At 37.5% G+C, this 19,529-nt stretch overlaps 1 protein-coding gene across 1 annotated transcript in view; it reads left to right on the top strand.

Moving 5' to 3' along the window:
* The window catches only part of LOC123930384 (cytosolic beta-glucosidase), a 117,018-nt gene that overhangs the window by 47,827 nt on the left and 49,662 nt on the right, over positions 1-19,529 (top strand). Inside the window, exons 3-4 of the mRNA XM_045986680.1 lie at positions 3,498-4,297; positions 5,063-5,186. Of these exons, the coding sequence (XP_045842636.1) occupies positions 3,498-4,297; positions 5,063-5,186 (924 nt within the window). The remainder of the gene's footprint in view (positions 1-3,497; positions 4,298-5,062; positions 5,187-19,529) is intronic.

The raw sequence follows: 19,529 nt of genomic DNA, 5'->3' as shown, positions 1-19,529 counted from the left end.
TGACAACATTATCACTTAAGTCTGGTATTCACTCTCTCTGAATCTCGGTTTTCTTAGATGCTTAGTGAGGATAAAAATGCCCACCTCTTGGTGTGGCATTTGTACATGTGTGACATTTGGTACATACAGTATGAATGCAATAAATGGAAGCTGATATTATTTTTAAATTCAGAGCCAATGGAAAGAATTGGCTATGAAAACTCCAAAATGATTCCATCATACCATTTTTGGATATTACATTTTACAAGTGAGGACATGTGGGCTTGCCAAGACTCAAGAGATGGGATGGTGGAATGTTCTTTCATTACAAGAGGTAAGAAAAGCTTTATAAATGTTGGTGAATGTATTAGTTTTCTGTTGCTGCTGCAACAAATTATCATTCACTTAGCTGCTTAAAAAAGCACAGAATTTACACCTGAAAACAATATAACTTTTTACATCGATTATATCTCAATAAAACCTCACAAATTTATCACCTTAGAGATACGGATATCAGAAGTCTGAGATGGGTCTCTCTAGGCTAAAACTAAGATGTCTCCAGTGTTGCATTTGTTTCCAAAGGATCTAGAGGACAGTCTTTCTTGGCTCATTCAGATTGCTGGAAGAATTCAGCTTCTTACGGTTGTAGAACTGAAGTTCTCATTTTCTTGATGGTTATCAACTGAGGGACATTTTCAGTTTCTAGAAGCCACCAGATTCCTTGGCAGGTGGCCCCCTCCTTCCACCCTCACAGCTGGCAATAGTGGGTTGAGTCCATCTTATGCTGCTACTTCCCCTACCTCTTCTATGTTGCATATTTTTGATCCACTCCTCTGCTCTACTGTTTCACTTCTAAGGACTTGGGTAGTTACACTGGGCCCATTTGAACCATCTAGAGAAATCTATCCATCTCAAGATCCTTAAACTTAATCACATCTGGAAATCCTGTTTACTATGTAAAGTAACATATTCACAGGTTGCATGGATTAGGGCATGGATATCTTCTTGGGGCTGGGATATTCTGTCTATCAAGTGAAAATGGCATACACATTGTTCTTCCAAGAATGGAGTTGTTATGCATGATTCACATTATGTTCCGGTTTGCAAAACAAGTGAGCTGTTGTTAAAAATATCCACTCTTCCAGATAGGTAGACAACACATGACCTTGCATAATTTGGCTTCTGCTTACCCTACTTCCCTCTCATCATTCTTATGCTTTCTCTGCTCAGCTATACATTCTCATTATGCTTAACTTAGAGTTCCCAGACATAGCCATACTTGGCTAAATTACAATAGACAGGCAAAACAATGGCCAGTCCATATGATAATGAGACTCTGATCTACAAAAGAAACCCAGGGAGCCAAACCACAAGCGCTATAGCAATTGGTCCACAATAGTCAGAACTTGATCAACATCTGCCAAATTTTCTGTTTTTTTGTTTTTGTTTTTGTTATTGTTGGTTTGTTTCCCTGCTCCCTGCTTCCAACTTAGGACCAACCAGAGATAGCCAAATAAGCAACCCAAAGCAAACTCTTGGGATGCCCCACTTCTAGTTAGCCCACCTACAGCCTCCTTGTGCCAACAACTTCCAATCAGAAGGTAACTGAAACCTTCTCCTTTCCTTCTTTTTCACTACTATAAAAATTTCCCTCTTCTCTGACAGCCTTCGAGTATCTGTCGAAAACAAGTGATGATGGCTGACTCCCTTGCTACAGCAAGCTCTGAATAGACTGTTCATATTTAGGTGGTCTTTGTTTATTTTCACACCTCCTTTACTCTTTCACATATTTGTTTCCCTTTTTGCTCTTCTTGGATCACCTGTTCTTCCTTGCCTTATATGAGAATTTATATTCAGCATTTGACTGTCAGCTTAGATGTCACTAATGACAACAATAACAATAATTACTAAAATGATAGCTAACCTGTACTGAGCCCTTTCCTTATGCCAAGAGCTGTTCTAACCATGTTCAATTTATCAACTCTTAAAATTCTTGCAATAAATTATTGAAGTAGTTTTCTATTATTGTCCACATTTTATTTTATCCATATTATTTTACAGACAGGGAAAGATAATTCAGAGAGATAAAGTAACTTGCCTAAGGTCACGGAAATAGGTGAAAGAATTGGGGTAGAATTTACATAGCCTGTTGCTGTAGTTTGCTTTTGAAATCATAATGCTGTACTGTTTTCCAAATAGATTTTCATAAGTTCTCAGTTTGTAGTGGGTACTCCTTATCATATGCTTAAATGGAATTCTGTACTTTATCTTCACCAATGATACTGTATTATAATTGTTTATGAATTTATCTGTAATCCCTACTAAAATAGAAGCTCCCTTAGACCGAGGACAGTATTTATCTTATATATGTCTGGAAATCCAGCATATAGTAGCTTCGCCATACATGTGTATTTGAGGGATGAATAAATTAATAATTGAATGAAAGAAATTTAAAAATCTGAATTATTATTTAATTGGAGAATACTAAGTTTAACAAAAGAAAGAGAAAAGGACCCTACTTCTAGACAAACTTTGAAAGCAACACAATTCTACATATGAATTTACAATTATTATCCAGGAAACAACCACAAACTAAGGTAGCTTCTCTCTCCTGAGCTTAGGTTTCTTCTATAATCTTAGACATAAAATCACATGAAGCACTAATACTGGTCTCTCCCCAGTAAGTCTCTTCCTATTAGGAGTCATTATTAGGTTGGACCCAACATCTTCTTGGCATTGGTTTCTCAGACAGAGTATCTTTAAGTTAATAACATTTTTCTGAACTCTGCCCCAATCCAAAAATTCTCCCACACACTTGCAGTGCTGGAGAATTAGCTGAAAGCAAGGGTGGCTATGCATTCTCACAGGACTATGCCAGGATCCTAGAGCAAAGTCCCTGACCACGTTCCTTAACATGTCAAGCCTCTGGCCAACTGCCCTTGTAACCCATGTTCTGGGAGCTCTTATGCATGCTCAATGTGTCTCCTTTTCAGACTTATAAGACTGATATATCTGGAGAAGCACTGAGGCAACCATCAATTCGTTTACTTAATATTTGATACCACTGAGAACCATTCATTCATTCAACGAATATTATTCAGTATCTACTGAATTCCGGGTATTGTTCCAGGATTTAGGGAACCAGAAGTGAATTAGATAAGACCCCAGCTATTATGAAGCTTGAATTTTAGGGGGGTTAAGAGGCAAATCAAACATACAAACAAATAAAATAATTTCAGTAAGTGTGGCCATAACACCAAGTTATGTGGTAACCACTTGCCCAGAACATCTATGCTCCATGTCTTCCATCATACCCCCAACTTCCCAATCAGCCATTCTTCCTTGGAATTTTTAATGGTCCCTTCAAAACTTTAATTGATGATATGTAGGAACTAACAAATCTTATTTGGGGTAAAAGTTATTTAGAAAATTATTCCTGATCCTTTCCTGATCTTTACTTACTGTCAGTGTTCTAAAAATAACTTTCTTCTCATGCTTCCTTTTTGTTTTCCTCCTAGGAATTGACTATTACAACAAGATCATTGATGATTTGTTAACTAATGGGGTTACACCCATAGTTACCCTTTACCACTATGATTTGCCTCAGGCCTTAGAAGACAAAAGAGGTTGGTTGTCAGAGGCAATCATTGAATCCTTTGATAAATACGCCCGGTTTTGCTTCAGTACTTTTGGAGATCGAGTCAAGCATTGGATCACCATAAATGAGCCTAATGTTTTTGCCCTGCTGGCCTATGATTTTGGAATATATCCTCCTGGTGTACCTCACTTTGGAACTGGAGGTTATCAGGCAGCTCATAATTTGATTAAAGCTCACTCCAGATCCTGGCACAGCTACAATTCCTTATTCCGAAAAGAGCAGAAAGGCATGGTGTCCCTAGCAATTTTTGCAACCTGGGTAGAACCAGCAGATCCCAATTCAGTGTCCGACAGGGAAGCTGCTAAAAGAGCCATTGCTTTCTGCTTGGATTTCTTTGCTAAGCCCATATTTACTGATGGTGATTATCCGGAAGTTGTCAAGTCCCAGATTGCCTTCATGAGTAAAAAGCAAGGCTATCCATCATCAAGGCTTCCAGAATTTACAGAAGAAGAGAAGAGAATGATTAAAGGCACTGCTGATTTCTTTGCTGTGCATTATTATACAACTCGCTTAGTAAAGTACCAGGAGAATAAGAAAGGAGAACTGGGTTTTATCCAGGATGTGGAGATTCAAGTTTTTCCAGATCCATCTTGGATAAAAAGTTTGGATTGGATCTATGTTGTGCCATGGGGAATACGTAAAGTACTGAAATACATTAAGGTAAAACACAGTGTTTCTATTCATGTATACCCAAATATGTAGAAGTGGGAAGACAGATGTATGTATGAACTTGGAAAAAGGATGATTTTAGGCAGTAGGTTATACATTTGTTGGCTTGGGAAGAGACATAAAGTGTTCAGCTGGTGAGGAGTAACTAGCTGATAAGGGGCTTCGATACACTGGTTAAAGTTGGACTTCTCTGTTAAAGTCAGTTGTGGGCATAGGAGTAGCTTGGACATATTTTCCAGGCTGACATCACAACTGTAATTACTAAAAGGCATATTAAGGGCTGAAATAGCTGGATCATTTTTGGGCCTCTGTTATCTGGATGGAGTCCAGGTAGCTGAAATTAAAATTTTAAGTTAATGATTTTTAGGACCCTTGCTCTGGGGGGATAGAGAGTGTAGCCATTGGTGGGACCAAGGGGTTAGTATATGTGCTGCCGAAGCGAGCACGGGACCAAGGGGTTAGAGAGGAGTGACAATCAGCAGATTCAATGGAAGAAAGATACTTCTGTCTTCTCATTATGATAAGAGTCATTTGACTGTCTTCATGGACATTTGCACAGTTTTGCTTTTCCATTGTTAGTCATAAAAGGTCAGTGTGTGGAAAATTAAGTTAATAGGGTCAGTGCAATTTGATGAAAACTAGTTTTGGGTTGTAGCTTAGAGAAGATAGAGAGTAAAACACCTGATTTTATGAATCTTTTTTTTTTTTTTTCTTGTTACATCTCTTTGGAATAAAACTTCTGCTCTCTTGTTCTAGGATATGTATAATAACCCTGTAATTTACATCACTGAGAATGGGTTTCCCCAGGGTGACCCTGCATCTCTTGATGACACTCAGCGCTGGGAGTATTTCAGACAGACATTTCAGGAACTGTTCAAAGGTACCATTTGAAATGATGAAAGATCAATTGTGCAAACTTAATATAATTTTCCCATGTGCCTGTTTTCATTCAGCAAAGGCCAATGATTTTGAAAGCTGAAATTCATGTAAATCAGTGTAAAGCCATGTAATTAAGAGAGAGGAGAAAAAGTATTTAGGAAAGAGGAAGGTGAGGATTTTGACCTAGCTTCAACCTTCCAAAATTTAATCAAGTAAAAGTGACTGTCTTCTGCATTTTGTGTGACTCCTGGGTGAAGGTGACACGAACAGAAGGGTGGTGGCTGGTGAAAGAGAACTTTAGTTATTACAAAAAGATTAGCACTGACCAACTACATCATGCCTATTTGCATATTTTAATATCCCAGTTACCAAGACATGAACTGACAGAATTTTTGAAGGATCAAAATTAAGCATTTATGCAATCAACATTAAAATGGTCTTCGATGAGTTTTGGCCTAAAATGAGTCTTGCATCACTATATGTTTCATTTTAGCTGTAACTAAACAGCCCCATTTAGGAACATGTTTTTGTCATATAGAATCTGAATTTTATTTCTAGACAAGATTATTATTCTGGAAACTGCTCTTTCCCCCATGAAATTCTTTTCATATTTGAAAACAAATGTGAAAGAATAATCTTTAACTGGTAACACACATTTTGACACCAGTTAATTTCCCCATTTCAGCATCTACATGGAACACTGTTGCTTTGTAAATTTAATTTCTCCTCCGTATAAAGGAATCATATCACAGAAACAAAAAATCCAATGCAAAAATGAGACTTTCAATTTCCTTTTTGACCAGGATAGGCACACTTCTCTCTCATCATTCTATTTGAAAGGTCCTAGAATTATTCTATCCAAAGTTAATCAGTAATATGCTGAAATCAGGCAGAAGGAATTCTGGAAAGTGACGCAAAATGGTCTCTTTCCCAAACCTAAAATATATTGTACTTAATCCCTCACTCTGGCTTGGAGTTTATCGGCATAAGGCAATTTGATTCCCATGATTTGAGCCCAGTGAAATAACTCTTTTGTATCATATACAAAACAGATTTTTTTTCTCTAGGTAAAGATTCACTTTCTGATTAAAAAAAAAAAAAAAAGGAAATGTCTAGTTTTCTGAGATTCCACTCCCCTTTCTCTCCATAAATGGCCCTATTCATAGTTAATCCATTGATGTTCCCAGCTTCATTCTGAGAGGAAAGTAAGCTGGTTACCAACAGGCAGATTTATGGATGGTTTGAGGACCACAAATGACTTCTCCAAAATTGTTCTTTTTTGGGAAAAGAGAGAAAAATAGAAATTGACTTTGTTCATTTGCAACTTGGTACTCTATTTAGTTCTAACATGTAAGGGAATTTCATTGTTCTTTGAAATAGTTTCAAGTACTTTAATACAGTCCCTTAGATCTTTAACACTAAAAACTTGATATTAGACCCCAAAACTAAGACAACTTAAACACATAGTAAAGTAACTGAAGGCTAAAGTGGAAAATGTGAGAAGATTTGGGTTTCTGAGGGGAAGGGGAGGAGATAGGATTAGAAAAAAATTCTGTTTTTCTACTTGTTGAATTCAATTGTATTTTTTTTAAAGATTTTATTTATTTATTTGACAGAGGAAGAGATCATAAATAGGCAGAGGAAGGGGGAAGCAGGCTCCCTGCTGAGCAGAGAGCCTGATGTGGGGCTCAATCCAGGCACCCCAACAGATAAGATACCAGGCACTTAAAACGTTAATTGCTCACAGTATGTGTGTTCTCTTCTGATTTTTAATATTAGAGGATCTATACTTATTGTAATTAGCATGTAATATATTTGTTTTACATTTAAAAAATGTAGCCTTGGGGCACCTGGGTAACTCTGTGGGTTGAGACTCTGCCTTTGGCTAAGGTCATGATCTCAGGATCCTGGGATGGAGCCCTGCATTGGGCTCTCTGCTCAGCAGGGAGCCCGCTTCCCCTCCCCTCTCCCTACCTGCTGCTCTGCTTTCTTGTGTTCTGTCTCTCTGTTAAATGAATAAATAAAATCTTTAAAAAATGTAGCCTTTCAAATGTGCAGAAATCTACTTATTGACAAAAAAAGGCATCTTATCTCTTCTGGAGTGAATATAGTGATAGCTATTTCTTGTATATTGTTGTAGTAGATACCAATATTTAATCTTGGTGAAACTCTTCTAGTAATTACTCCCTTTTCTTCTATGAAATATCCACCTCTTCTTATCCTCAGGGTTACCATAGGGACAATCCCAGTTCTTCCCTGAGATTTAGAATTTGGGCCAATCACTTTGTCTCTTAGTCTAGATTGGGCAGGGGAATGTAGCTTTGTGAGCCTTTGGTGACTATGTCCTGCCTCAGAAGCTAAGGAGTAGTACAAATAGGAGCTGTCTGTGCATCAAGGGAAGGGGAAACAAGAAACAGGGAGAGTTTAGGGTGATTCTTAAGCCTCTAATTCCAGTTCTCCTCAGCTGCATGCATGATCTTGGGAGACATTACTTTTACTTACAAACGAAATGCTTTTTCTGCTTACCTGAACCGGATTGGTTTTTCTATCACTTGGAACAAAAAGAGTGTTAACTGATACCATCATATCATTTCATTTTTAAAACAGTGAGACGAGGTCATTGCTCCTATTACACAGATGAGAATACTAAGCTTCAAAGAGGCTAGCTAAGTCATTTGTTTAAGATCACTAAGTGACTAAATACAATTTCCTGGAACGGAGCAGAATGCATGCATTATTATTACTGCTGCTACTACTATTTTGGTGTTTGATGAGGTCTGTGAATTTAGGGCTTTCTGACCCAGAGTGGTTGCTTGTCCATACCACACAGAACATTTTCCTCATCTTTGGTGCAGAACTTGCATAGGTTCTTCAAAAGGGCTCCATGCTGTCCCTGCAGGAGCCAATAGGTCCTATGACCATGGACACCACTCAGACACCCCCCTACCCTGCATCTCATCAGGGGAGTAGAGCTTAATTTAATAATCGATTTCCTGAGTCTCCTTTGAGGTAGTGCTGATGATCTTGATTGGCAAGAACTCTACTCGTAAGAAGCACCCTGTGAGCAATTAAAAATAATAACTGGCCAAGGAAGACTTTCGTGGGAAGTGCTGCAGGTGAGAGCTGGTCAGAACCCAGGGAGTCAGATGGATGATGGCTTTGTGGTCCCCATAAACAAAGCTTCCTCTCTAACATCACACATATGGACAGGCACAGAATGACACTATAGTTGGATCAATGACATCCGTCTGGAGGTCTCACTGATCTCTTCAGGTAAAATCCCACAGCAATTAATTGAGCAGTAAAAAGTAAGCTAATGTTTCTGTTTCCTATTGGGAAACAAAAAAAAAAAAAAAAAAAAAGAAAAATGTCATTTTAAGAGAAAAAAAGAGAAATTAGCTAATGCCTTTTTAATCATTGCATTATTTAAATGCCTTTAAATAGGTTGTATTTTAATTAATGTAGATATAGATAAGAGAAAAGCAACACAGGAGAAACACAAAAAACTTACAATAACATATAACTGGCTTACATTTCAGCTCTGCAAATTATTCAATGAGGGGCCTTTGGCAAATTGTTCAACTTCCCAAACTCTTAGTTTGTTCATCTGTAAAAATGGATTAACACTTTCCCCTGACAGGGTTGTTATAAAAATTCCATTTAATGAGCTAATATGTAATTACCCCTAACCAGCAATTGCCTGGCACGGAGTGGGCCCTCAACCAATGGTAATAATAATTATTATTACTAAATGTGTACTCTTAATTTATCACCCCAGTTATTTAACTTGTTGTTTTACAAATGACATCCCAAGACTTTTTTTTTTAAATTTCCACCAAATTTTTAAGTTATAGCAGAATTTTCCTACATGTCTGCAGGTTTCTCTATTATTCTTTTTGGGATGAATGAATGTTGTAACTTTGGCCCTCTGGCTATCTACAGTTGAATCCTGTGGAGTAGAAAGCAACAACAGCCTCCCTCCATTCATTATTTCCATCAGAGAGGTTGCCAGATTAGGTGAAAAATTAAATCATTGGCAGCAGAAATAACCATATGCAACTGAGTAGCTGGAATTGCTCAACCCCATGAATTTTTTGCATAAGTTCAGAAAGCACCGCTCTTCAAGCAGTTAAGCCTTTCTCATTTCATATGAATCTCTATTATATTCATAAAATTTTCACCAGTCTTGCTCCTCCAAAACCAGCAGGCAAGTTTAAGTTCATCTGTAAATATACAGAAATGGATGCCTCAATAATCTGAATGTTGTCAAGGAGGTGAGGAAGTGTGTGAATTAGGGGAGGTTACTCCCAAGGTGTAATACTCCAGCCATGACCTAAATTCTCCTGAAAGGGGATTTGAGCCTGTGTTCTGCCCAAATCCTGTTGTTTGGAGAATGTGAACTTGCTGGAAGTCAGACAAGACATGGGTTTCAAACCTGGTTCTGCCACTCACAAGCTCCGTAATTTTCAGCCATCTAATCTTCAGGATGGGGATAATAAGACATCTGTCTTGTAAAGAGTGGTGAAAAGTGAACAAGGTAATGCTTATAAAGCCTAAATACAGAGTCTGGCACATTATAAAGCATCTATAGACGGTGGCTAATTTTTGCAGGGGGTTGTGGACACTCTGTTCTGGAGCTGTGTCTTTTTATGATTCTATCATCAGCCCTGACTCCCCTTCTGGCATGTAGTAGTGTTCTACACCTTTGTTGAATTTGGTTGTGTCTATCAGAGAAGAGTTAGCCAATGCGTAATGAGAAATAAATGATTAAATAATTGGGAACTGTATTTTCTTTCCCTAAAGAAATATACCCCATAGAGGGGACGGAAAAAAAGAAAGCAAGAAAGAAAGCAGCAGACTTCTGGAAAGTTTCTGAGCCAGCTCAACTTTCCAGTCAGATCCATGCCTGACTTAGCACAGCAGTAGATGATTGCAGAGAAGGTTTGTTAATGACCAGCTTTAGGCTTTTAATGACAAAACCCCTCAGCAAGATGTCATCGAAGTTATTGAAGACTTCACTGAAAGTGTTGAAGCTGATGCATTGTAACAAGAAGGTTATAAATCTTGCAGTTTGGGTATACCACCAAGACAAGATGCTGAGCACAGAATCACCCTGCTGTTGTCTGTCAGCATCCTCCCTCCCCTTCCCTCTTCTCCTTCCCATGGAGAGCCAGTAAAGGAGAAATACATCCATTTCCCGAAGTAGAGCAGAGCTGGCAGCCACCTGCCTATGTCAATTTCAGATCACAGAGGCCCATTTAACTGGACAAAATGTGTTCAGCACCTGTGTTTTTCTAAATGTGCGTTTAAAAAATCCTAAGAATTAAGGAAAGATCTCAAAGGTTAATACATTGACCTTTTAGAAAAACTAACCAATTAAAAATCCATTGCAAGCTCAGAATAGAGACCCAAGTACCTGCATATAGATTTCCACTCCCTATCTATTGCTTTATTGCTTCTTAAAGTAAACGTTTCTCAACTTAGCCCCAATAAAGCAGTTCATCTCAGAGCTCACCCATAGCCCACAGTTTTGGATATATGTGGGGTGGGATATCAGGTCCACTGGGTACTGTTTCTCCTGGATGAACTGGGTGACAGCTAGTCAAGGTCGGAGTAGAGAAGAAAGAACAAGATTAGAAGGCTGTGCACAAGAATTGTTAGTGTTAGTGTGTGCTAGTGTATAGACTTGTGGAATTTGAAAAGTCATGAAGAAAACAATTTCCAATATATTTGTTGTCCACCAACCTGCACACAGAGACCACAAACTCAGACAGTCAGAGATTACAGGGTTCACCTTAAACAGAGTGATGGCCGATGACCTTCCCTGATTTTTTTCTCCCCTACTTCCGTTCAGTGGCACACTTACCTTCTGTTCATATAAAGCATGACAGAGCAAAGAGTCTGCAGGGCTTGGAGAGTGAAGACAGACTAAGTCCTCTGTTTGAGTGATGTGCCTTTGGGTCAGTTATCATTAGGACTCTGAATGTCATCTTCCTCACCTGTTAAATGGGACTAATGCTAATTACTATTCTGTCTAACCCAAAGTCAGTTGTGAAATAAAATGAGATGATTTATATCTGTATGTACTCAAATACCTTAAAATATTAGCTATGATATTCATATTGACACATTTACTTTACACTTGTAAGGACATCTTTCACTCTGGCCAAAATCCACAATCTGGACCTCAGTCATCTCCACTGTAAAGAGAAGGGATTGGTGCTCATTATCCAGTTGTTTCCAAAATCTGCAGTTCCCAGATTCTATGGTTTTATTTTCCTGCAAATTGCTAAACTGCTATGAAGGTGTGATCTGTGTAGGGGTTTTAGAGAACATGTGCTATGACCAAATGACTTGTGTAGAGCTTGGCAACACTCAGAAACACACACATGTACACACGCATGGGTGGTGGTTGCTAAGCTCCTTGGCCAGGCTTACCTGGGTGAGGCACATGCTGATATGATTAGGGACATAGACCATTTAGCAGACACACCCTCTTAGAAATAGAACCTGTGCACCTGCTTCATGGGGCTGCCCAAGTGAGAAGCAGCTCACCCACACCTCAGAGAATCTGCCCTTATGTTTTTTGACTGAAAACCACTCTTCATCTTCTCCTTCGGTAACATTCTAATACTTATGCTGTGCCCCTACGGATGGACATTCCTTTGAGCTTATTTTTAATTCAGCTCCACCAGTTCTGAGGGATAATTACTGAAGGTTCTCTACTACCTCAGGCCTGGTGAATTTTAAGACTATTCTAAAGCCTTCTAAAAAAATATTCAGATTATCTCAAACTTACCCTCTCCACTTTTTATGACAATCTGTCCGGTAATTCTTGTGTGATGTGGCAGCAAACAGAAGCTCAGTTTCATTTTTATAACTGTAAAAGAGACCTGTAAAATAACTGAGGCATGATTTATCTGGAGAAAATCTACTTTTCCTATATGAGGAGTAGACTCAGTGGAATCTTGAAAAAGGTGAAAAAGGAGGAAGTATCTGATAATGATTTTTAAATGAGATATATTTGACATATAACATTTTGTAAGTTTGACATTACAACATGTTAATTTGATATATTTATATATTGTAATATGGTGACCACCCTGGTGTTAGCTATTATGTTACATAATTATTATTAATATTATTATTTTTTTTTTTTTTGCTGGGGATAATTGAGATTTCGTTTCTTAGCAACTCTGAAGTTTATAATACAGTATTATTGGCTATAATCACTATGATGTACATTAGCGCTCCAGAACTTATTTATTATTAGTTCCCAGTTTGTACCTTTAAACAACATATCCCCAATTCCCTCATCCCTTAGCCACTGATGACCACCATTCTGTTCTCTTTTTATAAGTTTGGCCTTTTTGATTCCACGTATAAGTGATATCATACAGTAGTTCCCTTTCTCTGTCTGATATATTTCACTTAGCATAATGTCCTCGAGTTCCATCCCTGTTGTTGCAGATGACAAGATTTGCATTTTTCTTATGGCAGAATAGTATTTCATTGTACACACACACACACACACACACACACACACACACACACATACCAAAACCTCTTTATCCATTCCTCTGTTGCAGGACACTTAGCTTGTGTCTGTATCTTAGGTTATTGGGAGTAATGCTGCAATAAACATAGGAGCGCATATCTCTAGGCTATCATCTTGGCAAAGATGTAGAGATAAGGGAACTCTTACCCACTGTTGGCAGCAATGTAAGTTGGTTCAGCCATTATGGAGAACAGTAGCGAGGTTCCTCAAAAAATTACAAACAGAACTAACATATAATCAAACAATTCCACTTCTGGGTATATATCCAAAGGAAATAAAAAACATGGGTCTAAAGAGATAATGATTTTTTAACTTGTTTCAGGAGAGCACCATGATGGAATATTCATGTGATGAGAGAGCTATTGGAATTGAGAGAAGGTGAACTTCTCAAGTCTTCCCCTGGGCCAAGGTGAAGTGGTCCTCAAGCATCTGCTTACATTAGCTCTTATTTCCAAAACTCCAAAATAACTTGATTAATACCTGATTATTACCCATCTTTAGTTATCTTGAGAATGAAAAGGCACTGCTTTGGAATAAAGCTAGTAAAATTTACCTTAATGTGATTGGCCAGGGTGTTAATAAAGTTAATAATGGTGTTAATAAAAATTCTCTTGGATACCTGTGGGTTTGTGGAAAGAATAGAGAGAAGTGGATGCCCAGGTGTTAGCCATTCCAACTCAGGAAGCTTAACATGAGTTTCCCAGTGCTTGGAAAGGAATATTCTCTATTATAAACTAATACATTGACCTTATGTTTTGTAAATCTAGGTCTTGTGAGTTCATCAGTGGGAATTAACTCTGGGTGCACAAAAGAAATGAGTGTCTGCATTTGCAGTGTTGGTAATTAGATTATAAGTAGTGCTAATCTCGCAGTTTTATAGCCTTCCTTTCTTGTTCTTATCTTACCTATATATAACTTTGACATGACTTATGCTGGTCTATAGCTCTATAGTGACATAAATGTTGTGTCTGTCAGCTCTTCCAGATTCGTAATTGGGTGAGTAACTGGTTAACTGCATCCTGTATTCATTTTTCAATAGCAGACCCGCCACCATGTAGAAGAAAATCAGCAATATTATGAATAAAGACATTAAAAAATTGGTGCCATAACTGATTCATGGGCTCCTTGTGCAGTTGCAGCCTTGTTGCAATTAAGCAATGTTGAATAACACAGTTGACTAGATGGGAGTTGAGAGACACTTTGAGTTTTGAAGACCCATTTTAATCCATGGAAGTAAGGAAGAAAGCCATCAGAAGAAATGGAAATTATTAAAAGGTACAAGCTCTCATAGGCAGGATCAGTGTGTATAAAGATTTTATTTACCATTTTTTTTAAAGATTTTATTTATTTATTTGACAGAGAGAGATCACAAGTAGACAGAGAGGCAGGCAGAGAGAGAGAGAGGGAAGCAGGCTCGCTGCTGAGCAGAGAGCCCGACGCGGGACTTGATCCCAGGACCCCAAGATCTTGACCCGAGCCGAAGGCAGCGGCTTAACCCACTGAGCCACCCAGGCGCCCTACTTACCATTTTTTTAATGACAAAATTTGACCAGAATTAAATTTTTTGAGCTATATACTTAGCATTCAGTGGCCAGTCAATAAATTTCCTAATGGGTGATTAAGAATTTGAGTCTAAATAAGCAGAAAACAGAATCACTCCTGGGAATTTGAAATAAATATTAGATTTATACCACCATTTTGCTTCTTTAAAGAAATAGAGGATTGTTTTTGCTATTATAAGAATAATTTTCATGCTTTGGGATTATGCATAGGTGCTAATTATACCCTTTTGATACTAAATTTGCTTTTGCTGTGACAATAATTGAAATCTATGCTGAAGGTTTTTAAACTCTTTATATAAATACACTTAACTCCTCTGAGCCTCAAGTCCTTCATTAGAAAAAGAAAAGGGTTGAACTAGTTTTTCTTTTGGGATCCTTCCAGTTTAAGAATTTTGTGACCCTCTAAATATCCTTTCAACTCAGGTATGTCAAGGATCATATTTTATTAGAACCCTTGATAATTTCTTAGGCTATAAAATTAAGTCTAAGGAATTATAATTAACATCTTTTTTTTTAACTTTCTTCATTCTTCTCATTTAGCTCCTTAATTTGAAATGTGAACACCTTTCTTAACTGAACATAAAATAAGACCTTGCTCTTCAATGAACTGTTTCTATTGATATTGATTCGGGGTACAGGTAACATTTTCTTGACCTTCAATCTGGGAGTTTCCTCTTCTCTTCAGTCATATTGGAAATGAACCTTACTTTTCCTCCCCTGAGAAAGTTATCCCTTGGAGTTCAGAGTCAGAAGGGTCACCTCAGATTGAAGTTTAACAAAGTTATTGTAGAGAACATAAAATCTCAGGGAGGAAGTAGAATGAACAAATCAGTCCAGAGCATTAGAATAAAATCCCCAGCTGAACAAGTGCATGGCAGTTACAATCACAAGTAGTAGAATTACCTTTCAAAACATGATCATGTCAAGCCCCACCTAATCCATCAAGTTTTAAGACAGTTCAGTATGATTTCCAAGCTTTGCCATAACTGCATAATGTAATTCAGTTAGGCAGTGCAGTGATTTTCACTTTCCTCAAATTTGGCTTGAACATGAAACTTTTGTGTCTGGGCAAGATCCTGAATTAGAAAGAGAATAAGGCTGTAGCCATTTTCAAAATTACCTCCCCACCATGATTCTGTGGAGACTTCATAGCTGGGAAATCTCTTCTATTTGGAACTTTTAAGAATTTACTCCAGTCGGGGTTCATTTTACCCCAATTTACTGTTTAGGTGGGATTTTCTTCAATACAATGAAAATATCAGCCTGGTGCTGGAGATGAAAGTAGTTTCTTTCAGAATTGAAAGAAATTCTTAAGGCTTATCTGGAAATGCTATGTGAAGAGGAGGGGGAGGGAGGCCTGTCTCCCTGAATAGGGTCATCTCAGCAACAGCAAAGTCTCCTGTGTGTGAATGAGATTAGCTAATGAAACAGTATCATGGCCTGAGATTACTTTGTACCTCTCTAAAGTTCAGCCACATTTCCCCCCTTGTTTGTGAAATTCCATTATAGGAATCACTGCCTGCTTTAGAGATAAGTGAAACCATTATGGGTGGAGGAAGAAAAGGCATTTGAACCTTGAAGAATTGTAATTGGTGCTGGTGAGGGAAGGTGAACAAGAAGCCATAAATGTTTCAAGTGAAAACATTAATGAGCTTGGGGCTGAATGTAGATGATGGGAGGAGGGATGCCTCATACCTGTTGATGCAGTAACTTTTTTCTCCCCTAACAAGTGGGATGCATTTCTTTAGTAGATTTAAACCCAGCCTAATATCTTCGAAATTTTAAATGGCCACATTGTTTCATGACTAATAACTGAGTCAAATACATTTTATAGTTAAAAATAAGCAAAATAACACAAAAATTAGATCACTGCATGAAATGGGGGCACATGAGTGTGTATGAAGTGTGTATACGTTTATGGGTAGATCCTTTTGTTCCATGACTGAGGCCATGCTGGCTTAGTCTTCTTAAAATATTTTCTTCCAAGAATGTTCAGACCGTGTTGTTGATCCTTTGAATGAACAGTTGGCCTTCCATTTAAAAAGAAACTTCAAAAATATTTCATGGCCAAAGTTTGCTGCCCTCATGAATGTATGATAATAATGTCAAGAGTGACTCAGAAATATCTTTCAGCATTTCTGGAAGAACAAACAGCATGACCCATTGTGAGTAAGTGTTGTACAGACAGGCAGCACTTTTTATGAATACTTCTACACAACAAGGATTAGTGTATATGACACAGGAAAACAACATATTCTTTAAAGACAAATAGTTCTGCATTCAAAACCTGGCTCTGACACCCTTTTGTGCTGTGTGACCTTGGACGTGTTATCCTGACTCTATGAATATCAGTTCATCATTTGTGAAATTTTATTTTTGGTGAGGATTAATGACATACTTCATATCCTAGAAAAATGCCTCGTGCATAAATCCCCAAAATGATAACGATTGCCGTGAATTCTTTGTTACCCAGCGTCTATTAACCAGGATTTTAGAAAAACTGTGACTTCCTGCACAGTCATCAAGCACTGATAATTTATGCTTCTCTTGATGACCCTGAAATGCATTCTGAATAATTAGAGAAAGATTAAATTATAATCAGTTTGGTTTCAGTGTTAAGTGTATTTTAATTTATTCTCATTCTTTAAAAAATTTGTAATCCTACTGCATGTGGTAACAATTAACAAAAAATATTTGATTAGCTGGAGCACTCCGCTTCCTGACTGTCAGACTAATGAAGAGTTTATTGTATATTGTTGGAACTCAAACTCTGCCCTACAGATTAAACTGGGCATTTGCTGGATAGGTTCGCTTCACACGGGTCTGATCTCCATTCTCAGACCCAATGTGTTGACTTCTTGCCTGTTGGGAAGTTCTGGAATTAGTCCTTCAATATCCTTAAACAATACTCTATAGAACACTCTGTTTTCATTTTTTTCATCACAAAGTCATAATGCTGGTCATCCAGTCTGATTTTGTGCACATGAGTAACTAAATCTAGCCTTGAGGGTTGTCTGTTCTTTTCCTACAGATTTCTAGAGATGAACATCACAACTGACATTAGTAATCAATCTAGCTTGGTGTTTCATCAACCTTTACTCTTATCCAATCATGTTTTAGACTTATTTTTATTGGGCTTTTTAGGTGATATAACCTTCCTGATGAAAACTTCACCAGGCATTTTATCATTTCTGTGGTCTTTTGAACTTCCCACATTCTCCCCCCATCTCCACACCCCCCCAACCACCCCACATAAGGTCATATGCTACTTTAAAAGGATGGCTTAACAACTAACTTGAGTTAAAAATAGTCTCTTCAAAAAATTATCACTATTATTGTCCCTCTGTGGTGATCTCAGTTAATAAGGTTCATTTTCAGGCAAGCAGATTGATTTTAGTTGTTTAATTGATCACCGTAAGACATAGTATTCATTGGTTTCTCTCTGTCCTCATTCTACCTGCCTTTAAATTCCTTCCTTGCCCTGAAATCCCTCTTCCAACACAACCAGTCTTTTCTTCCATAATGTCTTTCACATCCTCAGTACTTATTTACATGAGTTCAACAGTGGCAGTAGAAGGAGGCTGATTGTCTGCCTTAAATGGAGAGCAAAGCTAATGGAAAAATAGCTGGTGAAGATTTCATTTTGCTTTCCAAGACCAGGCAACTTTTGGCCCTGGAGTGAAGGCAGGATTAGCTAGGGTACTCCTTTCAAAATGTAGATGTCTCCCTTAGTAATGTCAGGGCGAGCACTAGGTAAGGATAGGAAGCCTGGAACTGTAGCCAGAAAACAACAATTAGCATTCTACTGTAATCCTGTGGTTTCTCTGAGACTCAACTCACTAGGTAGCTGTCCTTCAGTTGATAAGGTAAGTTTCATGTTATTGTGTGATTTCACCCCAAAGTGATTTTTTTTCTCATTATATAGACATATATTAAAAGCCAGCAACTCGCTGCTTCTTTAGCTATACCAAACTTATATCTCTTTAGCTACCACAAACATGTTTCATGTTTGACAGACCATATTTGCATTATAGGGCTATTTTGAATCTTTTGGGAACCATGGGTTTGAACTTTGGTATATCAGAGTAGCCAATTGCAATGTTTTATTAAATAGGCTTTTGTAACAAAATGTGACATTTTCTTAAGTATAGTGTAAAACCATTTGGCAGAACAAATGAATATATGTTAACATAAATGTAATGCTAAAACTTAAGAACATTCACAACATTGAAGTTTAAATATCTTTCCTAGCCTTCCACACCAATAAATCTTTAGTCACAAAAATGTCATATTAAATATTTGTGTTGGATAGTAGTTGAAAGGTGTTTATATGATGTATCTTATTTTTTGACTTTTGACATTCCTAATGGTCTTATAAATATGTGTAATTGTATTCACCTGAAGTCTTTTATTACTTTCCTTTTATTTAAGGGAGATTGCTTCTTGAAAAAATTACCTTTTTGTGTTTCTATTTTTTAAAATATTTTTTTGTTAACATGAGCACTGTTAAATATGTTATTGAGAATAATGGTAGGAAGAACAGTTAAGTAATGCCAGTTTAAATTGTTGAGAAGTATTAATTTTGGTCAATTATTGAAGATTGGCCATTTTATTATATTCAGACTCTAGATAAAAAGAAATACCAGCTTGTAAAGGTGAAGGAGGGAAAAGAGGAGGGAATGCAAATATTCTGACCGTAGATTGTTGACATACAGGTTGGAAACTAGCTTGTAGTGTCCTGACAGCCAGGTCAAAGGGGACTTAGAATTAGTTACCTTAATTTCAAGTTGTGCTCTGTGGAGTCTTGGGTTCCATGGAGATATCTTTGGGGACTGTTAGTTTGCATAGAGGGAGGGTGAGAAAATGGGGCTCCAGGGCACCTCAGCTTTTATTGGTTGTATATATTAGGAATCCATAAAAATTTTAATTTGAAAGGAAGACTCTGTTGCTAAAAAAAGAAAAATTGGAAAGCCGCTGAATAATAGGGAGCTCATTATCAGAGGGGAAGCAACATAGTAGCTCCTTTGGGGAAATGAAGCTTAACCGCCTTTCTCTTTCACTTAAAAAAAAATTATTTCAAACATACAAAAAAATACAGGTACCCATGTAACTGTGACCCAGATTTAACAAGTGTTCATATTTTGCCACATGTATTTTACATTAAAAAATAAATAAAATAATATGAAACCCCTTTGTACCCCTCTTGTCCAGATCTCCTTTGCTC

Source organism: Meles meles, chromosome 2 (genome assembly GCF_922984935.1).
Source record: "Meles meles chromosome 2, mMelMel3.1 paternal haplotype, whole genome shotgun sequence".
Lineage (NCBI taxonomy): Eukaryota > Metazoa > Chordata > Mammalia > Carnivora > Mustelidae > Meles > Meles meles.
This window is presented reverse-complemented; position numbering and strand designations above follow the sequence as displayed.